Below are 27,386 nucleotides of genomic sequence, written 5' to 3' on the forward strand. Positions count from 1 at the left end.
CAAAATTCAGCAAAAGAGGGACATGATTGGGACCGAGACTGGGACACAGAGTGACAGAAAATAAAGACAATGCAAAGTTTAGAAGCCCTGGATAATGTCCGTGGGTCATTTAAAGAATATCTACAAGGCTAAGATACATTTCTCATCAATATTTGATTATTCATGGCAGGAATTTGCAATATAGACAATTTCTTTTTAACTCCTGGATCCTAGAATAATTATTTTTTAAAGAACAAATGACTTGAAACTCGGAAACCAGAGCCATAGACACGTGTCACATGCATCCAGATGGCGTGTGCTTTGGCGTTCCGCAGAGGGTTCAAGTCTGGCTGCGTTCCCTTTTGGGAAATGGCCCTCCTCGGTTTCAAGTTCATTTTGGCTTTCTCAATGATAGGGTTTCAATTCAAACAGATAACAATGCCAAGAACTAAAAATTTCACCATCTAATTAAGGAGGGGGAGACTCAGTATGGCCTTTCTTTCCTAATCATCTGTAGTTTGAAAATGACTTGATGAAGGCTTTTTATAAAACCTCTCACTTTTCCCGGTACAAGAACAATTGCAGTGAAAACCACCGGTACAGGCACTGGGCACAGAAGCAGAGGAAATGTGTGCATAGCCGAGGGGGTGGAAAGAATGAGGGCAAATAAGAGATCAGAAAAAGGAGAAGGCTGAAGATTTCAAGGCCAAACTTAGCTTAAAAAAAAAAAACCAACCAACAAACAAAAAAGCACTACCCAACATGTCTATCAGAAGGCTTCACCCGGAAGAACATCCAATTAGTCGGGGTGAGGGCAGGTGACCATGGCATTGGGAGGCCGTAGATGGGCTGCAGGATTGGAGAGAAGCAGAAAAGGCCTAGAAATCATGCAGGTTTGGAGGCTCATGTGTCTTCTGGGGACTTACGGTTCTATAGGTTTCATTACTTCTTCAGCTGGTCCCTGATCCAAAAAAAAAGTCTAGAAATGTTGAAATAAACATTTCTACCTCTAAAGGAATCTATGTATAGTTTAGAAACTACCCACATTCCCAGCTATATAACATCTTGTTTGCATCGACATGCACTTTAAATACTGGATATTGGAATAAAACTCAGAAACTCAGAATGTTACATTTTTTTTAAATTGAGACAGAGAGAGAGAGAGAGAGAGAGAGAGAGTGAGCGAGAGCGAGAGCGAGAGCAAGCAGGTGAGCAGGGACAGAGGGAGGTGAGAGAGAGAGAGAGAGAGAGAGGGTGGGGGGAGAAGGATGGGAAGAATCTCAAACAGGCTCCACACTCAGCACAGAGCCTGATGTGGGGCTGAATCCCAGGACCCTGAGACTATGACCTGAGCCAAAATCAAGAGTTAGACACTCAACCGATGGAGAGCCACCCAGAAACTTAAAACTCACAGTTTTCAATGAACTGTTTTTAAATCAACAGCGCCAAGCACTCGCTAGTGGGGACAGCTCCTTTAGGGCAATAAACACAGACTTTAAATAAATTCTAAGTGGGTACCTCAGTCTCACCTGTGCACCTCTTATGTGGTCACATAATTACAAATGGCAACTCTAAAAAGAACGACTTACATACAGCAAGTACTTAAATGACATCAATGAAAGATCTTTATGTTACTAGTGTCAAATAACCACACAAAAAATCCCAGGTTGAGACCCCACTTTGCCATCCACCGCCCAGGCGACTCCTTTGTCTCCCATGAAATAATTCTTCAACATGAAATCTGATCCTGTGATAGAGATGAATAATGCTCTGTCCGCACCCAGACCACATGGGGGAATGCACCAGCGAGGCAGCCGCCATGCCTGCTGCTCGCCACATGACCCTTCCTGGGCTCCACCATCTGCATCAGAAAGACACTCTGACCCTCCTCCACACAGAAATTCTATTGTTCTCAGATGCAGCATCATAAATTGGTGAAGCACGCTGATCCGTGTTTGAAACAAGCAAAGGGTTGGCTGTGTTTACTGAAGATGTGTGTGTGTGTGTGTGTGTGTGTGTGTGCGCGCGCGAGCCTCCCTTTAGAGAAATGAGTAAAGATGAGAGGAACAAAGGCTCGACTGTGGGCCTGATGCATTAAGAAATGTTCTAAAATGTCTCTAAAGGCCTTGGCATGTGAGGATCTCCGTTGTCCATCCCTCAGTGGCGTATTTTAACACGTCACCGCATAAAACTGTAAGGTTATAAAAATAAAATCATTTCATGAAAATAATGGGAGGAAGCTTCTGCTTTGGGACTAATAAATACTGAGGATTCTGGAATATCCATCTCCCTTACAAGAGCACCATTTTGTGAAAGTCTGCTATGAAAGAGCGGGCAGTCCGGGATTGGCCCGCCCACTTTGCACGGGGGCCAAGCTGGTGTGAAATGGGCTCGGGGCAGTAGAACAAATATAGAGGAAAGTGAAACTCTTCTTAAAGCATTACCAATAATTTGAAAGAAAATACCACAATTTTGATGGAATAGTTGCTCACTCAACATTCATTCATTAAATATCTATCAAGTTACTATGGTATCCTAATGTTATACTTGAGGTCAGGGGGAAGGGATGATTTTAAATAAAAATGAAATTAAGAAAATTATTTTTTTCCTAGACAGTTTCATTTATTTGGATTTTTTATTGAAAACTTTTTCCAAAATCATTAAACATATTGTCCCCAAACTGTGTAAATGTCCTAGATGTGTCCACTATCCAGAACCATACCATATTTGGAAAGGGTTTTCTTATTTAAATAAGTCACTATGCTCAAGTTATATAGCTTTGACAAGTTGTTTGTCATTCAAGTGGCAATTTTTGTTGGTGCTTACACACTTGGGTGCCGTAGAAAACCGAAAGACTGTTCAGAAGGCAGAATCCGTACATTCCAGAGAGGAAGAACTGCAAGGCAAGACCTTGGGTGAGTGCATGAAGCGCTCTGAGCCTCAATGTTCTCATCTGGGAATGGGAGCTGCTGACAGTCACCACCTCTGGGAAAACTGGAAGCTGTTCTGCAGAACCTAACATACATCATCAGCTATTTATTGATCCAAAAGTGCTGCAAGTGCTTCAATGTGAGTTCAAACTTCTCCTCAGACATGTCTTCTGAGTTACTTCCGGGGTAAGGCAAAAAGTAAGAGCCTTTTATTCTAGTGTGTGGCTCATTTTATGTCATCTGATTTCTGTTAAAGAAAAGTAAACATTTGGGGCACCTAGCTGGCTCGGTGATTGAGTGTCTGACTCTTGATTTTGGCTCAGATCATGATGCCAGGGTCGTGAGATTGTGCCCACATCAGTCTCCAGCATGGAGCCTGCTTAAGATTCTCTCTCCCTCCCACCTGTTCTCAACACACTCTCTATGTGAAAAAAAATAGTAAATATTTAATAAAGGAGGCACATTTATTTTGATAAAAATACAATAGATTATTAGTTCAGCAGCATTCTAGCACTTTAATGTTGAATTATAGGATTTCATCATTCAGCATACCTGGCATTTTAGTAACTCTTCTTAAATAGAATTATTTCTGCTTTCAATCCTTAACTAGCTCACACAAGAAGTTTCTTATTTGTTTGGGGCATCTGGGTGGCTTAGTCAGTTAAGCATCCGTCTTCAGCTCAGGTCATGATCTCGCAGTTCATGGGTTTGAGCCCCGCATCGGGCTCTGTGCTGACAGCTCAGAACCTAGAGCCTGTCTTTGGATTCTGTGTCTCCCTCTCTCTCTGACTCCCCTGATCATGCTGTAAGTGTGTGTCTCTCTCTCTCTCTCAAAAATAAGTAAAAAACATTTTTTAAAAAAAGAAGTTTCTTATTTGTTTGGAAACCATATAGTCCTGTGCACCTGCTTTCTGGAACAGGATACTTTAGATAGAAGATAAATAAAAACAACAATGCCAACACTATGTCAAACACTGTTTTAGTCACTTTATGTATATTAACTCATTTAGTTATTACAACCATCTTATGATGTAGTTATTGTTATTGTTGCTCTCATTTACAATCAAGGAGATTGAGACATAGAAAAGTTACATCATTAGCCAAAGGTCACAGTGTGGTCTGCGATGGGTTGGGAACGTGGACCGAGACACCAGCTTCAGGGTCCACCCTTGTGCCTTTAGACTAAATAGACAACTGCATAGCTAGAGAGCAAGAATTGGTCAGGTATCTATAATTCATGGAGCACATCCCCTGGAATGTCTAATCTTTATCAAAACACTGTGTCCAATTCTACAGAGAAGTAGTGAATTGTTGAATCTCTCACAGCTGTGAAGTTAGGACCCAAAGCCAGGTCTTTCCTAAGTTCAAACCCAAGACCTCATGCAGACTGTTGGCAAAATGAAAGGTGAACAGAAGCCTGAAACCTTCCCTGGAAGAGGGTGTGACCCACATGAAGATTTTAAAAACAGTTTATATCTGCTTATTACTGTACTTGCTTATTAGCTTCTCTATAGAGAACATCTTGACTATGTTCACACAGAACATGTGCTGGATATCTTCAATTCTTTGAAAAGCCCAATTCTGGACATCCAATAGTGTGTATTATCACTCTATTTCCAGAAACTAAACAGATTAAAATATTCTGTAAATATTTTCATCAGTTCCCCACACTGGACACACAGTGCTTAGTTGTAGATGTTTCAATCTTAAGCGATTGTTTATCCAACAAAAATCCTCACTTTGGGATTGACTTTTGAATTTGGGGTTCTTTGGGGGGAAATTTTTTTTAATTTTTTAATTTAACACAATGTTACATTGGCTTCAGATATACAACCAATGCCATATGATTTCACTCACATGGGAAACTTTATATTGCATATAAGTTTTCAGGTGACAAATCACTTGGGAAATTTATTATTCATTTTTCCAGTTATAAATGTCCCCCTTCCCTGAGAAGAAGGAAGTGTAGGACTTTAAACTGCCCCTCCCCAAAAAAAACACTGCTCCTGAAAATAGACTTTGTTATTAAAAGCATGAGAGCTCATTTTATCATCAGATTCCTTCATATAAGTTATTTACTCATGTTTCTGTGCAGGAAAGAAAGCTGGGTAGGGAGCAGTATAACACGTGGCCTTCAGAAGTTGCAGAATTACATTGAGAAAATGAGTTTATATGCATTTTATCTGTATTAGTCAGCTCAGGCTGACATGACAAAATACCATGGACTGAGGGGCTTCAACAACAGGAATGTACTTCTCCCATTCTGGAGGCTGGAGTCAGAAATTAGGGGGGTAGGATGATCAGCTTCTGGTGACAGCCTCTTTCCTTCTCACTGTGTGCTCACAGGTCTCTCTCCCTCTTGGGACAAGGCTGTAGTCTTACTTAATTAAAGCCCAACCTTTAGGACCTCACTGAACTTTATTTACTAACTAAAGACCCTAAAGGGTCAGGGCTTCTGAATGTGGGGGCGCATTCAGTCCACAGCATGATCTGAAAATACAAGTCAAGCAGTCTGCCTAGAGTCCCTGGAGCACTGGGTCTGGAACATCTTGATTCTGTTCCCACCCTGGCCCCCAGCCCAGTGTGACACAAGGGCAGGCTACATACAGCTGACAAGCAGCAGCTGGGGCTGTGGCTGCCAGCTGGCATTCTGACACAGCTGAGGCCGGGCCGAGGGGCGGCCCAGGGACACTCGCTCAGGTGTGGGCACTTTTCCCTGAAACTTTCCGCTTGTTGTTTCCTTCCTCTTGGAGTTATTTCCATTTAAGGATCTCATTTAATATACATTTTTCAGTTGTCAAGCAGGAGATAAAAAGATGTAAAATAGGCTTGAGAGAGGGTCAAAAGGAACCAGAAGGATCTGTTAATGTACTGGGTTGAAAAGCCTCCTCCCAAAATTCATGTCCTTCCTGGAACCTCGAAATATGACCTTATTTGGAAATCAGGTCATCATAAATGTAATTAGTTAAGATGAGATCATCCTAGAAGAGGGGGAGACCTTAATCCAATCTGATTGATGTCCTTATAAGAAGAGACACAGAGGCACACGCATAGGACAGAGGCCTTGTGACAAGAGAGGCAGAGATTGTAATGATGCATCTATAAACTAGAAATGCTAAGGACCACCTCGACCACCGGAAGCTGGAGAAATGCATAGAATGGACCCTTCCCTAGAGCCTTCACCGAGAGCAGGGCCCTGCTGACATTTTGATTCTGTATTTCCAGTCTCCAGAATTGCCATAGAATACATTTCTGTTGTTTTAGTGTGTGTTGTTTATCACCTAGTTTTTGATACTTTGGATACTAATAGTTACAATCTGGAAACAAAGAAGGGAGTGATTCAAAGGCAAATTGAATTACTGGTTGGTAGAAATGCTAAATTCTGCTTTAGTTATGCTTTGTTCGAGGTGGCAGGAAAGGAGCAGATAGTAGGAAATAAACAAGCCCAGAAGAGAAGACAGGTCCAGGGTTAGGGTCACCTACACAGATGTGATGGATGGAGTCCTGGGAAAGAAATGAAATGACCAGTTAAGAAAGTAGAGATTGAAAGTAGAGGGGATGAAGACTGATTTTGCGGGTCTATTTACACTTCTGAGCAAGGAGAAAAGATAAGGCAAGAGACAACACATAAATAATGGAAGAGGAGAAAGTCAACAGACAGGGTACAGTAGTTTGCCAACCAAAGGAGGGCAACCAATGGAGGAAGAGGTCAACGATACTGATTCTTCAAGGAAGTCAAAGAGAACCTGCCCTTGGGGTGTGACAGCAGGAAGTCATAGGTGACCTTGAAAATGTAAGTTTCAGTAGCATGCAAATGGTAGAGCCCAGACCACGCAGGATTAGGAAGAGTAGTGAGTTCAGACTCTCCTTAGTTTTCCAAAAGGAAGAAAAATGTATGAACAGAAACAGAAACATGAAAGTTGCAAAAGTCCCGGAGCATCTGTGTCATAAGAAACATGATAATCACTAGAGAGATGGTGGCAGATGTGAACTCAGGTCTGAGACAAGCAAGAAGCGTCCTGACAGCAGTATGGGGGGGGGAGGGGCACACTGGACAGGATCGTCTGTATCTATCTGTGTCTTCCTGTGACAGAAAACACGAAGACCATGTCTGAGGTAGGAGGTGTCAAATGCGAGAGCAGGGCTCAGACTCCAGAAGTAGAAAGTGTCTCTTGGAGACTGGAGGGGCTAGAAGTGGGAATTTTTCAGACTCCTGAGGAAAAGCTTGGGAAATCACTGTCAGCAACATATAAGCAATCAACAGAAATACCCACAAATCTTGGGAAACGATGAAGGGCCAGTGATAACGGGCTGGTGGGAATGGTCAGTGTACCTGGCCTCTGGCAATGCCCAATAGGCTGGAGAAGAGAAAATAAAAATGGCGGCAACCACCCTGACCGGGGGCCTCTACTGGTCATGGGGGAGTCTAGGCTGCTGGGACATCTGTGCCCTGTCTCATCTGCCTGGATGCGAACCCACAAAGGGCTGACAGGTCCTGGTGGCTTTCTGAAGCTCCTGCCACCAGCCCACCTGGGGAGGGATGTTCCTGCACTTGGGTTGACAGGAAGAAGTACCAAAGCCCATACAATACAATCTACCCTTAACTCAGGTCTTGACCTTGAATTCATGCCGATCTCTCATTCTGAGTCAAAGATTACGTCTATAAGTCGTGAGTCCTGCTTTCTTCCAGAATGGCGCACAGCCTAAATATATTTCGATTCATAACATCTGATTTTCACCTGATGATAATAATGACCGTATTATTGCCATCACCACCTGATATTACTTTGCAAATGATCCTGTGCTTCTCTTCAATGTTCCTAAAATAAAATCTCACAGATGAACTAAAGACCAGAAGAAAATGCACTTGGGTCCAAATTAGAACTGACTGACTTGGATGACCATCTGTTTCTTATATCTAGAAAGAACCAAACATCAGAGTGAGAGCAGGCAGAAGGTCCCTATTAGCAAGAAGACAAAATGAGACTATGTTTATGTTTAGGGGGAGGCAAGGGGGAAATCTGTTTGGGGATATTTTAAAAATTGGGGTGAGATCTGCCTAAACACAGTGGCAACATGGATATGAGGTGATAAAACCTTTAAAGTGTTGACTGTGCAGGGGCACCTGCGTGGCTCAGGTCATGATCTCACAGTTTGTGAGTTCGAGCCCCGCTTCGGGCTCTGTGCTGACAGCTCAGAACCTGGAGCTGCTTTAGAGTCTGTGTCTCCCTCTCTCTCTTTCTCTGCCACTCCCCTGCTTGTGCTCTGTCTCTCTCAAAAATAACTAAACTTTTTTTTAATGTTTTAAATAAATATAGACTGTGTTATTCACTCGCTTTCTCCAGCATCTGATGCTGGGCATATTCAGAATGTAAGTGAGTGGGTAAAAACGATGAGTCGCCATCGTTGAGACAACAGCCCTGTACAGAAAGGAGTGAAATCTGGAGCTGTTTTCCTTGGACAAGCCTGCTTGCAAGGCCGCTGCTTGGTCGGGGTCTGGGAACTGGAATTTCAGGAGCATCCCCGCCACCTTATTGTGCCTAAACCATACAAACAATATGGTTTACTGAACACCAGAACACCTGCTCTTCTTCTGGGAGTCTGGATTTTTGGTACATGCCAGGCAGAGGGTCAGTAAAACCCCGGGACACTGAATCCCTAATGCATTTCTTATTTGCCTGGGAGACAGTGTTTCACATTTGCTGTCATTAGTCCGGCGGTCGGGACTAAGTGTGTCCTACGCAGCTCCAAGGGGAGATAAGTCCTGGAAGCTTATGCCTGGAATCCTCCAGACTCGTCCACATGAGCCTCTTCCCTTTGCTGGTTTTGCTCTGCACCCTCTCACTGCAATAAATCACACCGGTGAGTAAAATCATATGCTGAGTCCCGGGAGCCCTCCTCACAAATCACCGGGCTTCTAACACATGCACAAAATAAAAGTTCTACGAGATTGGCTCTAAGAAGAAAAAAAAAACTTGGACAATAGCTGGTTTGAGACGTGAAATACTCAGTTTGGAATCCCACTGTTCTGCCATTTTATTATGAAGGGACCAGTGCCACCATCCTTCACCCACATAGGGAAGCGAAGGCAGGAAGAAATGATTCTTTCCCTGGTCACCAGCTAATCTGTCGAAGCTTTAATCAGCAGCCGTATTCCCCTGGGGACTCTTGGTAGGAAACCAAGTGGCGTGTTAGGCTGACCCAATATCTTCATAGCTGAAGGGGTGTTTTATACTCTCTCTCTCTCTCTCTCTCTCTCTCTCTCTCTCTCTCAGATGCTCCAGGATAAATTTGCTACCATACTTTCCTTATTTGGTTTTCTTTCTCTTCTTTCTTTCTCCCTTTCTCCTTTTCTCTTTCTTTCCTTCTTTTTTTAAATATTATATTAACAAGTCTTCAGCCATGTGTCTACGTGTGTCAGGAGATCAGAAGCCATGAACATTTTTTTTCCTTTGAGCTATAACCTTCAACACCATTTCTAATTTTGAGAATGGGAATGTCTTCTCTCTGCAGGCTGACACTTAGTTGACTTTCTGTCTACTCTGGCTCTTTCTGGACTGCGCTGGTGGGTTCCTTCCGGAATGGTGGACTCAAATAGCTCATCCAATATGCTCATCATTCCCAGTGTCCAGTGGAGTTTGCTCTACATGGTAAACAGCCCTGTAGCGAATCACTTTCAGACTGCAGTGGAACAATATGTAAAAACTAATTTAGTGAGAAGAGACTTACATGGCAGAAGTGTAAATTAATGGCTTTGAAAAGGAAAGAGACCCGGACCCTTCCCCTCCTTCCTGTGCACCTGCCTGTTTTTCAGCTGTCCCACTCCCCCAAAACACAGTGCAGTGAAAAATATGACATGTCTCCACCTTTCCAATTCCCATCTGCTGAATCCCTCCTGTGCTAAGAATAATTTCCAGCGTTTGTAATAAGGCCCTGACTCACCAGAAATCTAGAATCTAGATAGACAGAGATATATGATAGATAGATAGATAGATAGATAGATAGATAGATAGATAGATAGATAGATGAACAAATAGATGGATGGATGAATAGATGGTTGGATGGATGAATGGATGAAGAGACAGATAGATGGAGGGATGGGCGGACAGATGGATGAATAGATGGACAGATAGAATGATGGATGGATGGATGGATGGATGGATGGACAGACGGAGAGATAGATAGAAGGGTGAGTGTAAGGAAAGGAAGAAAGAAAGGAAAATGTCCCTTTAACAGTTTCCATTTGGTCCTAAAAATTTCTTTTTCAGTGAATGTTAAATTAATGCTTCTTTTTGTTCCTGCAATATCCTAGTACTTTTAGAATCAAAGACAGGGCTTTCCGGTGACAATGGGTGATGTAGGTCCCTGAAATCATTTTGATGTTGATCTCATTCCCTTCACTCATAAGCACCTTGAGGGCAGAACTGGGTCTTATCACCATGGCAACCTGAGCAGCTCTGCAGCAGACTGCCTTGAAAATGCTCAGCGAACAGGCGTAAAATTACAATATGAGTGCCTTCGAAGGTGGAAACATGGACTCTTTCACAGTTGCGGGGGGGGGGGGGAACAAATACAGAGCCATCTCTGACTCCAAAAGGGAACAAAGGACCTCAAATCTTCTCTTAGTTAATTTTGCTGAAACTTGAAAACCTTGCCTAACTGGGGTGACTGTACCCATGATGTAATTGTTTTTCCCACCCTGAGATGCAAACCACCATTTTCTCAAATGGCCACATCTTCTGTGAAACCTTCCACACCTCCCCAGGCAGAAACACTGAAGGTACGTGTTCCTGTCGTGTTTACGCATCTGCCTGTCACCAAGCTCACACCACACAACACCATAACCCCTACCCTCGGCTCCCTGGGAGCAGAAATCATCTCCACGGGGGGCTTCTTCAAGCCCAGATCCTGCCTTATCTACAGGAGCCAGACCCAAACACAACATTCATAAACTACATTGAGTGTTTCATGTGAAGGGCTAGGGCTAATGTCAGAAAATTGTTCACTTTTACCCAAAATACAGGAAAAAGATAATCACCCCTGGACTTGAACTCATTGATCCTCAGAGATAAAATTCTCCTTGAGTCATCAGTAATAGAGGTATTCAGACGGGAAATATCCTACCAGAAAATTGGGCCAGTGCTAAAGAGGGAGGCAGATCGCTGGGAATAGTAAAATGTTCAGTTTTTCCATTTTCCAAATCCGGTTACCCTTGGGCTGTGTCTTTGATGTTAATGTAGCTAAACCCCCAGTGAGATTCTCAGAATTTTATCAGAGGAAACAGACACAGAATCCTGGGCTCTCTCATTGCCAGCCTGCCTAATCGGGAAGAAACTCACAACAGGCCACTGAACGAAAGCAAATATAAAATCATCAATATTGTTCTTCGCCGGGATGGTGACTTCCGTTACCTTCACATCAGCAGAGGGCCTCCCCAGGCACGCTGCATCCAAACTACTACGTTCTCATTGGGCTATATTAATATTCTGATATTTAAAAGGCTCTCGTTTGGGCTTAGAGGAAGGATGCTAAGGATGTTTGAAAATGAGTATGGACACCATTACTCTGTTTTTTTCTGGCTCATTTTCGTTAGGTAAGAAGGCGCCCCATCGAGGCCCACCCTGTTAATGGAGGACTTTAGATACACGGTGTGGACCTGTCTCTGAGAGGCCTTCCCTCCACACATTCCCAGTTCCGATCATCCATCTGCCAGAGTACGAAGGTGAAGGTCAACCTCGTGCTATCCCAGGTAAAAAGCCTGGGGAGCCAGTGAAGCAGAGAGCACAGCATCAGACATTATGTGCCTCTCCTTCCCCTGGGGGAATTTTGGGGTTCTTACTTTACAGCCTGTCTTTTCAGCTCAGGATGCTATTTTTAAAAAATACCATAGGGACAACCTGCGTGGCTCAGTCAGTTAAGTGTCCAACTCTTGTGTGTGAGCTCAGGTCATGATCTCACAGTTTGTGAGTTCAAATCCTGCATCAGGCTCCATACTGAAAGCTCGGAGCCTGCTTGGGATTCTCGCTCTCTCTCTCTCACAAAATAAATAAATAAATAAAAATTAAAAAATGAAGACCATAGAGTAGGGGGCTTAGACATCAGTCCTTTATTTCTCACAGTTTCGGAGGCTGGAAGTTCAGCTTCAGGCTGGCTGAACAGTCAAGTTCTGTTACAAGCCCTTTTCTGGGATACAGATGGCCACCTGCTCACTGTATTCTTATGGTAGAGAGGGACAGCTCTAGTGTGTCTTCTTTTAGGGACACTAATCCCATCACAGGGACTCCACTCCCACAACCCCCTCTAAACCTAATTTTCTCCAAGGCCTCCACCTCCAGATACCATCACACAGAAGGCTGGGACCTCAGTTACGGACTTTAAGGGGACATGAACAGGCGGTCCATAACAAGATCACTGGAGGCTTCTTTCCCAAGATCATTTAAAATAAATGAACTCATTTATGCTCTTAATAGGGTGATCTGATGACCACATCTGCCAAAGAGGCACTGCTTGTTTCCTGAAACTTGAGTCGGGCCAACGTAAACCTCCCCTCGAAAAAAATCAATGCATGACTTCATGCACGGTAAGCTAATGACACCGTGCAGCTCACACTGAAACCCAGACAGACCTGCCCGGTGCCTCTCACTCCTGTAAGAACACAGCCCAGTCATTGACCTGCTCAACCAAAAGAAAGAGCAAAAATTAGGAAGACATGCCCAGAGAAGCCATTTCTTTTTTATAGGAATACACCAATATTTAAATAAGTTTTTCATTGGAAGGATTTCCTAGGCGACAAGTACCCATTTATCTTGGCCTAGATCTCCAAAGAGCTTTGCCTAGAACGTCTGCATAAGCCTGATGCTCGCTGGCCAGGAGCAGGCCTGGTGCTCTGGCCTCTGCCCCAGGGTGCCCGGGACCTGAGAGGCTGAGTGGTGGCATCCACAGAGCAACTGGAGGAGACCAGGGCCTGGAGAACAGGCAGCATCCTGCCAAGAGCACCAAGCGCCTGTGTGGTGACAGTGGCCAGGCCCTCCATGACCCGAGGGAGCCCGGGCTTTCTTGGAGCTGCCCGCTGCCGGCCTCTTCCTGCTCTCCCCACTGACACAACATATGCAAAGCAAGTATATTTCCTGTGACAAGTTTCCCAGCCAGATTCACCGTAGGCTGGGCTGTCTCAGAACCCTGGTTATACTGATGCGGGTGACCAGCGGTGGGGGGCAGCCAACCACCAAATCTAACCCTGATCAGCAAGGAGTCACAAGGGTTATCAGTTTATTTACAAATCAGACATCTACTGTGCATATGATTTGGGATGCCTTTGCTAGAGCTGAGAATTAACTCAGAAAAGCCCCTGGGTTTCTGGAAACTCTGTGCCTTGCAAGGCTGCCCCCACTGCTCAGCCCCTGCTGCCTGGAAGGGGGAGGCCCCGGGCTCAGGCTCTATGCCCTGCCTCACACAGGGACCTGGCCACCAACGAGAAATGTAACCCTTTTCCACCAAAACCATCCAAAACCAGTTTATTAGTTAAGATCCCCAATGCTTTTCACCATTTTGTCGCCTCCAGTAGCTTCATGACTTCCTTCTCTGGGCGTCTTGGACAGCCTCACCAGGTGGCACCCAGAGCAGGTCTGACAGTACGCCACGGCCAGTTACATTACAAGGTTAACTTCCAGACTTCCTATCGACAGATCGTCACACTGCATCAGGGCTCAGTTCTCAGGTTAAACTCCTTGAGAATAAAACAGCTCTAACTCTTTCTGTGTGTGTCACGGTCTCTCTGTCTCTTTGTCTCTCCATCTCTATCTCTGTATATAATAAACAGGTGCGCACATGTGCACACACATGCACGCATGCACACACACACACACACACACACCCCATGTGAACCACATGAAGCATCCTGGGAATACCTTGTGTTTGATTAAATGGTTGACTTGTAAACCAACAAAAACATGCCATTGAAGTATTCCTTGATGAGATAAAGGCCCATACTATATTGGTCTTTCTGGATATTTTTGTGGGGGAAAATAAAGTCAAGTGCTTGTCCGTGGCACATATTGTTTTTAAGGATAAAGCACTAAGGCGTGACTGAGGGGGCAAGACTCATCACTACCTATCAGCAAACGGCCAGCTTTGGATTTGCATATCAGCACCGTCTCCTGCTCACCATATATAAAATTCCTTTTATTTAATTATGTTCATGTTTGAAGGGAAAAAGAATCTATTCACATAGATCGCAAAAAGATGAAACCTGCATGGGGAAACTGCTCATTGAAGATGCCTAGGAACCATACGAACACACACAGCACATTCTGTAATATATGCCCTGTGTTACAATCATATAAAACATACCTATTGGTATAGATGTCTCTATCGACAGGTACATAAACATGTGGTAGATTTTTCTACTGCTCACTCAGATCTCCAGTCATACTGTCCTCCTGGGCACGTCCCACTGAAGTCAGACATGTCCCACCAGCCCACCACTCGTGCAGGCGAATGCCCTTCCTCCCTGGCCCTGGGCTCAACCAGACCGACATGTTGTCAAATCTCTCCACCTGCCACTCAGAAACCAAAATGACCTCCAAACAGAAGTCAGTAAGACCGTCCATCTAAAACAACAAATAGGGGGCGCCTGTCTGGCTCCCCCGGGAAGCACATGTGACCCTGGATCCTGGGGCCCCGAGCTGAAGCCCAGCGCTGGGTGTAGAGATTATGTAACACAAATAAATAATTTTTTAAAACACCACAACAAATAAAAGTCCACAAATGAGTACATTCTACTTGTAATCATCTTTCAGTCATTACACCTAGTATTTTGTCAATACTTTAAGTTAAATTTGGCGGTGTAGACATTTAATGTTCACTGAAGTTAGAGGAACTCTGAGTTGAATGTGTTAAGAAACCTTGGAATCATCGATTACATGCTAGTTCACTGGATGTACTCTAATAACCAAAGATTTGGGTTTTGGTTTGGACTTTCTAATGGTTTCATGGTGGTGTTTGTTTTTTTTAATGGTCCTTGAATAGTAGCCTATACTGTCTAGAACACCAATAAGCTGAAAAGCAGAAATGCTGTGTCACCATGAAAGTTGAGTTCTGATTTGTTCTCTGTAAGTGGGCAAAATGGGGGTGGTATTCAAGAGGTGCAAGGAGACGTGTGGGTGTGAACACGTGGACACACCTCCGCACGGACGCAGAGAGCAGAGCAAGCGTTTGCCATCTGCTCTAGCTCCCTTGGTGCTCATCATCACTCTTCTCCAAGAGCAGCCCACGGTCCCTCGCTCTCTGAAGATGAGCAAAACAGGAAACGTGGGTACCGCCCATGAGGCCTTTCCATTTAAGCAGCAAGGGGGCAAGAATTCTACTCAAAAATCACAAGAAAAGAACGAGAACCTCATACAAGCTAAAATTTTAGTTGTGTCACTTCCAAGTTCCAAAAATAAACCAATAAATATATATACATCATATATATACACATACACTTAACATAATACATAATATAACATAATATAATACAATATAATATATAATAATATAATAAATTATATATATAATATTGTATTACTTATTATATATATCTCAGTGCCAAATATATATCCTCTTCAAGAAAGAGGTCAGAGACATCACATAGCTCTTAGGGCATTTGAAAAGGTCACAACATTTGAAACCAGAGCTTGTTTTCCAGACTATAGTTGGAAGATATCAGGCCAAAGTGTATCACTGAGGACGCTCACAGACGCCATAACCATCGTGCCCCATTTTCAGGAGCAGATATCAGCCAAAACTGCCTCAGAGAAGTAACATCATGGTGATACATATAGTAACTTGTTTCTACGCATCCATTAGTCATTGCACTGAGGAATATCTGAATCGGGTCATGAAACCGATATAAAGCACTGATGTCACACAATCATCAAACAGCGTCAACCCGACGATAAACACATAGCCAGAGACCCACTTCAATACCTGAAGTGACCGCTAAAAAGGTGAGCCTGGCGCCCTGCGCCCCGGCCATGCCCAGCCTACCTGAGATGAGTGACACGGTGTCTTTTTCCCATGAGACCACGGTGACGTACGCCTCCACCGAGGAGGGGATAATGCACTTGAAGACCGCAACATTGCCTCTCATGGTTTTCTGGTCCTCCACACGGACTGTATAGGGCTCCCGTAAAACTGGAAGGCAAGGACAGGACCCTGGTCAGACCTTGGCAGGGGCTCGTTCTGGGACAACCTCATTCAAATATACGCATTTTTGCTTACGTAAAGTAATTGCACTGACTGTAGTTACTGGAAAATAAAGAAATCTGCAGTTCATGTCTTGAAAACTTTCATTCCCTTAACAAATAGACTATTTTCTAAAGGGCAAGAGCATATCTAAAAGCAGGTCGTCTGCCCCCTGAAATGCACTTGGCAGTGGAAAGCAGCTTCTGAAAGGAGCTACGATCATAAGACACTGCCTTCCGTATCCTTTGAGGACAAAGGAAGAGTTTTCTGACTATAAAGAAGAGTTTAAAAAATCAAGAAAGGAAGCCTCTCCTGAGAATTCTTAAAGACCATCTGACAATTAAAATAACTCTGCATAAATCACCTTTTACGCCAGTTGCAAAGCAGTTTTGGACACAGTTATTCCACTTCCCATGGCTTAGGGGGAAATGCTGATTAAAAAGCCTACCCAGCAACCTTAGGAGCACCCGAAAACCTTCAGGGGGAACATCCGCAAGCTAGATGTCTGGGTTACAGGCAAGGTGGCGGTGGGACTCGGCACCCACCCTTCAAGTCCACCTGCCTGTGTTCACACCCAAGCCCAACCACCTGCATGGTCAGTGAGTGCCCTTGCCTTCTACATAACGTGGACTTGGATGATAAACATCTACCGCAAGGGCGAGCATAATGACTCAATCAGTTAAAGTGGATACAGCACTGAGAATGGCACCTGCCAAGAGCAGGTTGGGTAAGGCTACGTGTGCCAACAGTCAGAACGGGATCCAGACTGATGTGGGGAAGACGTCAGTCTCCCAGGTAAGGAGAAATCAGTGCTCTAATCCCAAATATGTCTCAGCCCAGCTCCATAAAAACGGATGCAAGCCTCACTTCTCCAGACCTTTATTTTCCTCAAGCTTAGAATGAAGGGGTAGGGACGGGAAGATTCTCAAAGTCTGAATTTCAGAAGTCGCTGGTGTTCTCGAGCAGCCCCAGAGACAGCATACTATCACATCATCTAACCAGCTCTTTGGGTTGTTTGTTAATGTTTTATTTATTTTTGAGAGAGACAAAGAGACATTGTGAGCAAGGGAGGAGCAGAGAGAGAGGGAGACACAGAATCCGAAGACAGACTCCAGGCTCTGAGCTGTCAGCACAGAGCCTGATGCAGGGCTTGAACCCACAAACTGCGAGACCATGACCTGAGCCAAAGCCAAATGCTCAACCGACTGAGCCACCCAGTCACCTCTAACCAGCTCTCTTGATATTTTTATCATTTACTGGCCAAATGCATGTCAAGAAAAATGGCCATGAAATTAATTTTTAAAGAAACTAGCATACCAACAAAAATAGGGATGAGTATCTAAAGGGGAATCTCTCAAAAGGCACAGGTGAATGCTCTAGAAGAAACATTTTTAAGACTGGCACTAGTTCTGTGATATGCTGTGTATTTTGGTAATAGAGTATGCCATCATTTGGAGTATTGCTCCCCAACCCTCATTGTTAATATTAATATTTAATATTTTCCCAACCTGGAAGACTTTTTTCATTTCTGTCTCAAACCAGAGAGATTTCTCAGAGGTTTGAGACTCTTCTGAGACCCCCATCACTGTATTCCATAGCGGTCCAGTGTGATGTGCTAGGCGGGCAATACCACACCTCCTGCAAAAGAGTCCACTGGGCAACAGCTCAGGCTACCCAAGAGCATGGCCTCAGAAACATCATCATTACCCACGGAGGTCAGCTGCCCTCCCTCAGAACAATCACCTGTCACCAAAGGTTCAAGACTACTTTGCGTGACGTGGATGCAAGAGACAGTTAGAGGCTTACTGTGGGCTGGGCAGAGAGGCACGGAGGTTCTACCAAATGTGCAGTTCCTATTAGCTGCTGTCATTCTATGAACATCAAGGCAGCTTTCTTAGGTAAATAGATCAGCCAAGTCCTATCACTTGCTTTTTCTTAAAAAATTGGCATACAATAAAACAACACGCTTACTGATAAGTTTTGACATATGTGTCCACCTATGATGTCACCACCACAATCAAGAGAAGGAACAGATCCATCACCTGAAAAGTTGACTTGTTCTCCTTTGCAAACCCTCTCCCCCACCCCCTTTCACAGGCTACCGCTGATGTGCTTTCCATTAATTTTAGATTAGTATTAATCTACTAGTTTTATATAAATGGAGTCATACAGTGGATACATTTTTATCTGGCTTCTTTCACTCAATATAGATATTTCGGGATTGCTCCCCGTTACTGTGTTTATCAATACAGTACTACACCCCTCATCTGTGGTTTTCCTTTTCTTTGGGGTTGCAGTTACCGTCAGTCAACCGAGGTCTGGAAGCACATGATCCTGCTTCTGACACATCCTCAGACGGTCAACAGTAGCCTAACACTACGTCCCGATGCGCCCATCGCTCACCTCACTTCATCTCCTCACGCAGGTATTATCTCATCTCGCATCATCACATGACAGGTGAGGACCATATAATAAGGTATTTTGAGACAGGACACCATATTCACATAACTTTTATTACAGCACCTTGTTTTAATCATTGTATTTTATCATCACTGTTAATCTCTGACTATGCATAATTTACAAATGAAACGCTATAGAAATGTGTGTATCAGAAAACACATAGTGTATACAGACTTTGTTACTATCCGTGGCTTCAGGTATCCTTGGGCATCGTGGGACACATGCCCCGTGGATAAGAGGGGAACTCTCTGTAGTTTATTCCTTTTCATCCGATTTTATGGCTAAACCGCCATTTGTTGACTCATTCATCTGTTGACGGGCTTTGACCCATTTTTGGCTATTACAGATAAAGCGGCTATGAATATCCATGGAAAAGTTTTGGCTTCCTGGATTTGCTATGTTTTATAATTTATTGATTTTGACTCTGATTTATATTATTTCCTTTCTGCTTGTATTAGTTTTCATTTGTTCTTCTTTTCTAGTTTTAAGATTGAAGCCAAGATCAGTATTTGAGACGATCTTTAATTTCTAATTGGGGTTTTAAAAATAATAAACTTCCCCACAAGCACTGTTTTAGTGGCATCACAAAATTCTTAGATATTGTGCTGTCATTTTCATCCCACTCAAAATACCTTCTGGGGCACCTGGGTGGCTCAGTCGGTTAGGCATCCGACTCCTGGTTTCGGCTCAGCTCATGATCTCATGGTTTCGAGTTCGAGCCCCACTTTGGGCTCTCTGCTGGTGGCTCAGAGTCTGCTTGCAATTCTCTCTGAAGAATCTAAAGAAGAATCTAGGGATTCTCTCTCAAAATCTCTCTGCCCCTCCCCCACTCATGCTGTCTCTTTCTCTCTCAAAAATAAACTTTAAAAGAATACCTATTTCTCCTTCTGCTTTTCCTTTTACACAGACTATTTAGAAGTATGTTATTTGATATCCTAATATTTGGGGATTTCCTGGAGGTAGGGGTTGCTAACTTAATTTCATTGCAGTCAAAGCATATTTTACATAACTTTATTTTTTAAAAATTCATCTGAGGTGTGCCTAGGTGTCTCAGTTAGTTAAGCTTCTGATTTCAGCTCAGGTTGTGATCTTGTGGTTCATGAGTTCGAGCCCCACATTGGGCTGTCTGCTGTCAGAGCCCGCTTTGGATCCTCTCTCCCCCTTGCTCTCTGCCCCTCCCCGCCCCGTGCCTATGCTCTCTCTCAAAAATAAATAAACATTAAAAAAATTAAAAATTCACCCCAGACGTGCTTCATTCCTCATAATATAGTTTATATTGGTAAATTTCTGTGTGACTTTAAAAAGTATATGGATTGTGCTATTGTTGGAGTCAATGTTTTCTATTTAAATGTCAATGTGGTCAAATATTTAATAGTGTTGTTCAAATGCTCTCTATTTTTGCAGATTCTGTGTACTTCTAAGTAGTAAAAAAGGGATATTGAAATCTCAGTGATAAATTTTGATTTGTCTGCTCCTCCCTGAAGTTTTACTGTTATTTAAATTGAAATTAGTTAACGTACAATGTAGTCTTGGCTTCAGAAGGAGAACCCAGTGATTCATCTCTTACATTGGACACCCAGTGCTCATCCCAACAAGTGCCCTCCTTAATGCCCATGCTCTGTCTAGCCCATCCCCCACCCACCTCCCCTCCAGCAACCTTCAGTTTATTCTCTGTATTTGAGAGTTTCTTATGGTTTGCTTCCCTCTCTATTTTTATCTTATTTTTTCTTCCCTTCCTCAATGTTATCTATTGTGTTTCTTAAATTCCACATGAATGAAATCATATGATATCTTTCTTTTTCTGACTGATTTATTTCACTGAGCATAATACCCTCTAGTTCCATCCACATTGTTACAAATGGCAAGATTTCATTCTTTTTCATTGCTGATTAATATTCCATTGTATATACAAACCACATATTCTTTATCCATTCATCAGTTGATGGACATTTGGGCTCTTTCCATAATTTGGCTATGACTGGTTTTTACTTCATGTATTTTGAAGTGCTGATATAAGGGGCATAAACACTTAGAATAATCAATATCTTCTGAATTAAATGACTCTTTTATATTATGAGATGAGCTTTAGCAATGGTAATATACTTTACTATGAAATATACTTTGATATTAATGTACTTACTCTAGATTTCTTTTGGTATTTTTGATTAAATTGATTTGATTTGATGAACATAATACGTATTTCCCTATCCTCTTACCTTTAACATACCTGCATCTTTATATTTAAAGGACATTTCAGGGTGTTGGGGTGGCTCATTCAGTTAAGCATCTGACTGTTGATTTCTACTCAGGCCATGATCTCACAGTTCACAGGTTTGAATCCCATACTAATAGCACAGAGTCTGCTTGGAATTCTCTTTCTCTCTCTCTCTCTCTGCCCCTCCTCCACTCACGTGCATGCTCCCTTTCACTCTCTACCAAAATATAAATATTTTAAAATTTTTTTTAAAGTACACTTCTTTTAAGCAGTATTCGAATCTAATCTAGCAATTGCTGCCTTTTAATTCAGATAATTGGAACATTTATATTTAATGTGAATATTGGTATGGTTAGGTTTAAATCATCATCTTATTTTATTTCTAGTTCCACCATCAATGCTTTGTTTCCTATTTCCTATTTTTTAATTCTGTGTTTAGAATTGAGATTTTTTAAATGATCTCATACTTTCTCCTTTATTAGCTTGTTTGCCATAATTCTGTTTTGCTATTTTAGTGGTCATTGTGCATTTATAGCATATTTCTGTAACTCATCACAAAACTAAACTTCCACATCTTTACTCCATGCCTTAATGCTATTAATTGTCATACATTTTATTCAGACATATGTTACAAACCCCACAAGTCATTATTATTTTTGTTTAAATAGTCAATTATCTTTTAAAAGATTTTAAATACAAAAACTTATTATTTAAAGAAATCTATAGATTTCCAGTGGCATTTTAAGTACCAAAAGATATATGATTTAAAGTCATCTACAATTTCCAATGGCATTTTTCTAAATGCTAATTTAGAATCCTAAAATGTTTATGAACCATAAAAGACCCTAAAATGTTTATGAACCATAAAAGACCATAAATGGCCAAACAATCTTGAGAAAGAACAAAGCCAGAGGTATCATGCTCCTTGATTTCAAACTGTACTACAAAGCTATAGTAATTCAAACAGTATGGTACTCACACAAAAACAGACACATAGATCAATGGAATAGAACAGAAAGTCCAGAAATAAACCCATGCATTTATAGTCAATTAGTCTATGACAAAGAAGGCAACAATATACAAGAGGGAAAAGGTAATCTCTTGAATAAATGGTGCTGGGAAAACTGGAAAGCCACATGCAAAAGAATGAAACTGAACAACTTTCTTACACCCTATCAACACACCAAAATCAACTCAAAATGGATTGAAAACTTTAATGTGAGACCTAAAACCATAAAACTAGAAGAAAACATAGACAGCATTCCTAGAAAAAAAGAAAAAGAAAAACCACAGGCACTAAGCTCTTTGACTTTTGTCTTAGCAATATTTTTTTGGAACAATCTCCTCATACAAGGACAAGAAAGACTAAAATAAACAAATGAGACCACATCGAACTAAAAAGCTTCTGCACAGTAAAAAAAAAAAACCATTAACCAAAATGAAAAGGCAATCCACTGAATGGGAAAAGATATTTGCAAACCAAACATCTGATAAGGGTTAATATCCAAAATATATAAAGAATTCACAGCACTTAATCTCAAACAACAAACGCAAAAAGACAATCTGATTAAAGATTGGGCAGACATTTTTCCAAAGATGTGCAGATGACCAACAGGTATATGAAAAGATGCTCATCATCATTAATCATCACCTCACACTGCTCAGGTTTTCTATGATCAAACAGACAAGAAATAATAAGAGTTGGCGAGGAGGTAGAGAAAGGGGAGCCCTTGTGAACCGTTGGTGGGAATATAAAGTGGTATGGCCACCAAGGAAAACAGTATGAACGTTGCTCAAAAAGTTTAAAACAGAACCACCATACAATCCAATACTTCTGCTGGATATTTATCTGAAACAAAAACAAAAACACCAGTTCAAAGTGATTTATGTTCCCTGCAGAGCTATTTATAATAACCAAGATATGTAAGCAACCTAAGGGTCCATGAATAGGAGGATGAAAAATACACGGGGAGCGGGGTGAATGTGTGTGTACAAAATAGAACATCACTCAGACATAAGAAAACTAAAATATTGCCATCTGTGACAACACGGACAGATCCAGAGGGTATTATGCTAAATGAAATAAGTCAGAGAAAGACAGATACCGCATCAGCTTGCTGACCTGTGGAATCTAAAAAACAGAACAAAAGAACAAACATAATGAAACAAAAGTAGACTTCTGGATACAGAAAGCAAACTGTTGGTTACCAGAGCAGGGAGGTGAACCAGGTGAAGGGGATTAAGAGGTACAAACTTCCAGTTATAAAATAAATCAGTCATGGGAACATAATGTAGAGCACAGGGAACAGAGTCAATAATATTGCACCATTGTATGGTGATGGTGGTAATTAGACTTCTAAGGGAGAACATTTTTAATGTATAAAAATATCAAGTCACTATGATGTACACCTGGAACTAATAGGATATTGTACACCGAATATACTTTAATTCTAGGAAAATGTAATTTCTTTACCCATGTAGTTACCATGGTCATTCTTCTCTTTGAGTAGACCCAAGACTCCATTAGGAGCCATTTGTCTTCTGATTGTAGAACTTCATTTAAGATTTCTATAAGTACAGGGGCGCCTGGGTGGCTCAGTCGGTTAAGCGTCCATCTTCGGCTCAGGTCATGATCTCACAGTTCGAGGGTTCGAGCCCCATGTTGGCTCTGTGCTGACAGCTCAGAGCCTGGAGCTGCTTCAGATTCTGTGTCTCCCTCGCCCTCTGCCCCTCCCCCACTCAGGCTCTGTTTCTCTCTGTCTCAATAATAAATAAACATAAAAATTTTTTTTTTAAATTTCTACAAGCACAGGTCAGCTGCTGATAAATGCTTTCAGCTTTGCTGTATCCAAAAAAAACGCCTCTATTTCACCTTTATTTTTGAAAAATACTTCCACTGGATACAGATTTCTAGATTTAGAAATGACATTTCCTTTCAGTACTTTAAAGACGTTGCTTCTCGGTTTCCTCATGTTGATTCTGAAGGGAAATCTGCTGCTGTTCTAATTTTCGTTCTTCCCCTTATAATGTGTCTTTTTCCTCTGGCCATTTCTAACATTTGGTCTCGAGATGGGTCCTGAGTAATCAGATTCTGATGAGCCTCCGTGGAATCTTCTTCGTGTACCTTGTGCTTAGAGCTTGCTGAGCTCCTTGGATCTTTGAGATTATAGTTTTTGTCAAATTTAAAAAGGTTAGCCAGTATTTCAAGTCTTCATTTATTTTGTTTGTTTGTTTTCCCATCCATTCCTGTGGGGACTCCATTTGTACATCAAGCTATCTGAAATATTTTTTCACTTCTTTTGGAATAGATTTTATTTTGTAGAGCCGTTTTTCGGTTTACAGAAGACTTTCACAGAAAGTACAGAGTGTTCCCATACACTCTCTTCACCCCTGCAGTATCTCTCATTATTAGCAAGCTGCAATCGTGTTATATGTTTGTTACAATTTGTGAATCGGTATTTACACATTCTTATTAATTAAAGCTCATCGTTTACATGAAGCTCCTTCTGTGCTGCGCAGTTCAACTAAGCGTGTCACGTAGGGGCGTCTGGGTGGTTCAGCTGGTCGAGTGTCTGATTCTTGATTTTGGCTCCGTTCATGACATCATGGTTCGGGAGTTCGAGCCCCACATTGGGCTCTGAGCTGACAGTGGAGAGCCTGCTTGGGATTCTCCCTCTCTCTCTCTCTCTCTCTCTCTCTCTCTCTCTGCCCTCCCCCCACTCACACTTGCATGCACTCTCTCTCTCTCAATATAAATAAATAAACCTAAAAAAACACAAAAGAATGCCATATAGCCACCATGAAGGTATCGTCCAGAGGTTTCACTGCCTCAAAAACGTCCTGTCATCCACTTATTCATCCCTCCTTTCCTCCCCGGAGCTCCTGGAAAGCACTGAACGTTTTGTTGTGTCATAGTTTCACTCTTTCCAGCATGCGTATGAGCAAGAATCCTACAGTTCATAACCTTTCCAGATTGGCTTCTTTCGCTTCGTGAGATGCACTTAAGGTTCCTCCATGTCTTTTCATAACTCGGTAGCTTGTGTCCTTACATTGCTTAATAGTATTCCATTGTATAGATTTACCATAGTTTGTTTTTATAATTATTCTGATGTTTGTTAAAACGTAAAGAAAGACTTTATTCAAGGCTATTGCAATAGGACTCATGACTATTTCAACAGAGAAATTTTTCTCAACTCCAAATATAGCAAGGAAGTGTGGGGATTTCTCGCCAAACGGCAGAGGGAGGGGGTCAGTGGATGGAAGATTCCAGAGAGGAGACATCAAGGCTGAAGGCAGGACAGACTCACACATCAAAGTAAGAATGAGGAACGTGATCAGATATCAGAATGGCCAGATATGAAAAGGAGAGGAGGACTGAGTAGGAGTCTTACTAAAACTGGGCTGGGGGAGGACAGACAGATGGTCAATGTCAAGGAGAGAGTCTTTGTTATTATCCACTCACATACTTAAGGACCTTTTTGTGGCTTCCAACTTTTGGCAATTATGAATAGAGCTGCTATAAAAATTTTTGTAAAGGTTTTTGCACCCTCCATCTAGGAACTGGAGGCAGTACCCAGGGGCGGTCACAGGGCTCAGCTGCTTTCTCCAGCTGTAAGGACACAGGTCTGAATCAAACTGACTCTATGACAGGGTTCAAGTTTCCCTCCTTCCCTCCTTCAAGACCTTGGAGGCCTAGGTGTTGGTTTCTCAGAATCATTAGACAATAGAAGGGCACACATTGCCCAAGGCAGGAGGGACCACCCTTGTAACACCCAATCAGGAAAGGCCAGCTAACACCCTGAACATTTCTAAGGGCGGGCCTAGAGATAGAAGCTAAAGCAAATCACTTATTGCTAAAGGCTAGTTACAGCCTACTTGAGGGTCCTGGGTCCACTCTGTAATTGGTTAACACTTTAAATATTGTGATTGGGTCCCGCCAAAAGTAACAAACACTCTGGACAATGTGTATGGTTAAAGTTACCGCCAATGATGTTAGGTGATAATGATTGGATCACTACACCTGTGTCACAATTTCCCATAACTCCCCCTTCCCAAACCCATAAAGGCCCTGCCCCGCCTTTGTTGGGGCCCTCAGCACAGATCCACTGCGCTGGTGACATCTGTGAGACCAAGTTTGGGCCCGGTGAGCCTAAACCCATAATAAAGCCCTTTACTTTTGCATGTGTGACTCGGTCTCCCCGGCGGTCTCTGGTTTTGGGGGATGATACTGAAATCTTGGGCATGACACAGCTTCTCCATGGCCTGATGGCGGGTCTGGACAACTGTGGCTCTACATGTCTTGTCTGCTTGTAGTTGTTTCAGATAACAGGGTGCGTCCGACCCCGCCAGTCCACCTCGGCCACAGCAGAGTTTGTGATCAGATGCTGCTAACCACCACCAAGGAAAGAGGAAACAATCACTAGCACACATTGCCCAAGGCCATCGTGCTATTTGCTAGGGGACATGGTTAAACATCCTGCAATGTCCTTGAAACAGAAAGGGGAAGAAGGTCTTTGATGTGCAAGGTGACCAGGCTTGCTGACTCATGTGACGTTATGGCAGGAAAAGAGAGGATAAAATCGGCGGAGAGGATAAGATTAGGATCTGAGGTCCCTGGGGAGAAAGACATATTTTGGAGCATTGCTGGGAGTGTCTGACCACAGAAACTGCCCCCTCCCCAGGCTTAAGGTTCCTATTAAGCATGTAACAGACCCCACCTACTCCCCCCTCTCAGGAATGTGACAAAAGATCTCAGTATGGCCACAGACCACCCCTCATACAATGGAAGTGAGCCAATCAGGAATGGACCACCCAGTCCCTCGATCTATCAAGCCATTAAGGGTAGAACCTGAGAAGAAAGAAGGAGGGAGGGAAAGGGAAGGGCTGACCAGAATCTTCAAAAACAAGGACCCTTACCTATAGTCCTCAGGCATTCACTTTGAAAGGGCCTTTCCAGTAAAGAGAGCTTTTCTACTATTGTTACTTTCTTTTTATTCTTAATTTTTAATGTTCTATTTATTTTTCAGAGAGAGACAAAGAGACAGCATGAGCAAGGGAGGATCAGAAAGAGAGGGAGACACAGAATCTAAAGGCAGCTGACAGCTCAGAGTCCAACGCGGGGCTCGAACCCACAAACTGTGAGATCATGACCTGAGCTGAAGTCAGATGCTCAAGTGACTGAGCCACCCAGGCGCCCCTACTATTCTTACTTTCTAATCTTCTACTCTAATAAACTTGTGCCTGCTACTCATTTTTGTGTCCAACTTTTCATTCTCGGAAGGAACGAGACAATGAATCCTGGGGACTGAGGTTAAACACCCTGCAACAGCATGACAGAGGAGCCATCCGACTTTGGGGACACCGAGACCTAAGTCAAAGTCACTGATAACCATGAAGAATGAGAATTCCCTGCAAAACCCTTGAGGAGAAAGTAGGAAACAACCTCCTTGACCTCAACCGCAGCAATTTCCTACTCGACACATCCCCAAAGGCAAGGGAAATGAAAGCAAACGTGAACTCTTAGGACCTCATCAAGATAAAAAGCTTCTGCACTGCAAAGGAAACAACCAAGAAAACTA

General features: G+C 42.6%; 1 protein-coding gene across 1 annotated transcript in view; it reads right to left on the reverse strand.

Moving 5' to 3' along the window:
- DSCAM (DS cell adhesion molecule) overlaps positions 1–27,386 on the reverse strand; it is a 680,888-nt gene that overhangs the window by 518,618 nt on the left and 134,884 nt on the right. Inside the window, exon 3 of the mRNA XM_029938933.1 lies at positions 15,936–16,082. Coding sequence (XP_029794793.1) covers positions 15,936–16,082 — 147 coding nt within the window. The remainder of the gene's footprint in view (positions 1–15,935; positions 16,083–27,386) is intronic.

The sequence above is a fragment of the Suricata suricatta genome, chromosome 5 (genome assembly GCF_006229205.1).
Source record: "Suricata suricatta isolate VVHF042 chromosome 5, meerkat_22Aug2017_6uvM2_HiC, whole genome shotgun sequence".
NCBI classification, from domain to species: Eukaryota; Metazoa; Chordata; class Mammalia; order Carnivora; family Herpestidae; genus Suricata; species Suricata suricatta.